The sequence below is a fragment of the Morone saxatilis genome, unplaced genomic scaffold (genome assembly GCF_004916995.1).
Source record: "Morone saxatilis isolate NCDOM2014 unplaced genomic scaffold, NCSU_SB_2.0 Contig15, whole genome shotgun sequence".
Lineage (NCBI taxonomy): Eukaryota > Metazoa > Chordata > Actinopteri > Moronidae > Morone > Morone saxatilis.
In genome coordinates, this window is record NW_023339707.1 from 26103968 (window position 1) to 26106641 (window position 2674).

The 2674-nt window shown below is 55.0% G+C and overlaps 1 protein-coding gene across 1 annotated transcript in view; it reads right to left on the bottom strand.

The window, feature by feature from the left end:
* Nucleotides 1-2674, bottom strand: part of fgd1 (FYVE, RhoGEF and PH domain containing 1) — a 17052-nt gene that overhangs the window by 11611 nt on the left and 2767 nt on the right. Inside the window, exons 4-9 of the mRNA XM_035656295.1 lie at nt 2541-2674; nt 1717-2464; nt 1372-1461; nt 1137-1285; nt 884-1040; nt 655-793 (exon numbers count right to left, since the gene is read on the bottom strand). The exon at nt 2541-2674 is cut by the window's right edge and continues 1 nt beyond it. Of these exons, the coding sequence (XP_035512188.1) occupies nt 655-793; nt 884-1040; nt 1137-1285; nt 1372-1461; nt 1717-2464; nt 2541-2674 (1417 nt within the window). The remainder of the gene's footprint in view (nt 1-654; nt 794-883; nt 1041-1136; nt 1286-1371; nt 1462-1716; nt 2465-2540) is intronic.

Here is a 2674-nt window from a genome sequence, read left to right on the forward strand (position 1 = left end):
ACACCACGGTCACATGACTTCACCACTCAACTCCAAACTCTAATTAAATCATTCATTAAAATCAAGTTGTACATAACCACAAGGCTGTAAAGGCGGACCACTGAGCAGATATGTAAATGGACTGTACAGCCTCGGGAGCAGGTCTGGGTTCAGTCTCTTGCTCAAGGACACTTCAACATGCAGCGGGAGGAGCCTGGAATCAAACCTCTACCTCCGAGCCACAGCTGCCCGAGGTCTCCCAACAACAGAGATTCACTGAGTTTATGTTGGAGAACAAAACGTTGAAATCTCTGCAGCATTCAGACTCATTCTGTCCCTGATCAGCTGCCAGAGTCCCAGAACCAAGAATGGACTTCTACAGCGGGGGCAGTAGTGCAGGGACGGGGCAGTAGTGCAGGGACGGGGGGGCTGCTGCCTGCTGGGGGTCAATAATCATTATTAATGAATCATTGGTGTTTCAGTGAGATTAACAACGTTTAACTGACTGCTTGATCTCGTATTTCAGCTATACCCTCTGACTCTCTGACCCTCTGACCCTCTGACCCTCTGACTCTCTGACCCTCTGACCCTCTGACTCTCTGACTCTCTGACCCTCTGACCCTCCAGAATCCATAATCCAGCTCGGGGATGTTAGTGTGTGTTTGTTTTGCGTACTCTGGGCGTCCCTGTGGTCTGGGGCGTCCTCAGGCAGTCGGTGCAGATAATCTTTGAGCAGCAGCTCGTAGCGAGGAATCCTCTGAACCGGCTCCAACATGTGATGCTGCAGAGTCAGGTTACCGCAGCGCTCCTCCCTCTGCACAACAACAACAACAACAACAACAACAACGTTAACACACAAACAGACGGCGGGCCGACACCTGCAGCAGCATCACTCAGTCTGCACCTGGATCTCCTGGATGATGGTCTTAAACTGAGCCGATCTCTCCATCCAGGTGTTCACCAGCTCCATGGCTCGGTCGAAGTTCTTCACGTACTCGCCGTACATCTTCAGGAAGGGAGCCAGCTTCTGCAGAATGTCCCCGATCCGCGGGTTCGAGTCCCTGCAGACAAAAGGAGGAGTGAAGTCAAAGCAACCCCGGAGGAGGAGAACCAGCAGGAGGAGAAGAGGAGGAGAAGAGTAGGAGAAGCATCCTCACCACTCCTCCATACGTTTCTGCAGCGCGGGCAGCAGGAACTGCTGGTGGAAGCAGTAGATGGAGCAGATGTTGGAGAAGATTCCCTGAACAACATCACAGGGGAAGGAGCAGCGAGAGCGCGCTTCCTCCAGGAGCCGGGCGCAGAAAACCTGCAGTAGGAGATGTTCACAGCATCAGTCCTGCAGCGTAAATACTGTAAGGTTTCCATGATAACGGGTAGCAGCAGGTGACTCACCTGGTCCAGGAGGTGGAGCTTACAGACGTAGGCGGTCTCTGTATGCAGCAGCTCGTTGGCGATGTTGAAGACCCTCTGCTGGATAGACATCTGGACAGAGACGTATTAAACAACTATTATCTATGAATTGTTATTAATTTATTATTTATTTGCAGCAGTTGCTGATTGTTGACAGCAGAGACGGTTTGTCACAATCTGAAGGTAAAATGGAGTCAGGTCTTTATTATAGAACAATAGTTTAAAGTTCTAACATTTAAAATGTACTTTTCTGGACGTTAAAATGTTATTGTGTGTCCTGTGACCTCCACACTGGAGGTGGCGCTGTTTTCTCTCAACCTGTCTCACCTCAGCAGAGTCCTGTCTGTCAGTCTTGGGGTGGGGCAGCACCAGCGTCAGCTCCGCCTCCTCCTCCTCCAGGTCGCTGTCTCCCTCCTCAGAGAACTCCCTCCTCCTCCTGGCTCCACTGCACGCCTCCCCCTCCTCCCCCTCGCCCTCTCCTCCCTCCCCCGCGTAGGAGGACGAGCTGGAGAGGCGGGGAAGGAGGGCGGGGCTACAGGGGTAAGCCACGCCTCCATCGTCCACACCAGCGAAGCAGAGCTCCTCGCTGTGCGACGGAGAGCTGATGCTGTCGATGCCGCTGTCCCGATTGGCCAGCTTCCCGTCCGTCTGCGAGGACGGGAGGGACAGACGCTCAGAGGGGAGCTCTGACTGGTCGAGTGGTGCCGGCTGTGGCTGCTGCTCCCTCATCTCCACGGCAACCATGTCGTCCTCCAGGTGTTTCTCTGAGGCGCTGTAACCCGACTCCATGGAGAGACGCTTCTGATGGAGGTCGTCACGACACGCCGCCGCAAGCTCTTCATCATCATCATCATCATCATCGTCATTATCATGGTCGTCCTGCAGGTCTCCCTCCTCCCCTCCACCCCCCACTGTGATGTCATCACCTTTAGACTCACAGGGCGGGTCCTCCTCAGATGGGGGAGGGGCGGGCGATGATGACGATGGTGGTGATGAAGGTTGAGAGGAGGCGGGCTCAGGGAGGCGGGGACACAGAGCCCCCCCAGTGATGTCAGGAACAACAATGATCTGCTCGCTGCATAAACACAAACACATGATCAATAACGCCCTCATCGATGACATCAGTCCCGCTCCGACCAATCACAACTCACCGCTCAAACTTCTCGATGAGAGACAGGACGCAGGTGGGGGAGGCGGTGCCATCGGCACGGGAGGGCGGAGTCCGGCCTCCCCGGGGGTCCGACGGCAGGGGTCTGCAGGGCGGTGGAGGGGGGAGGGGCTTGTC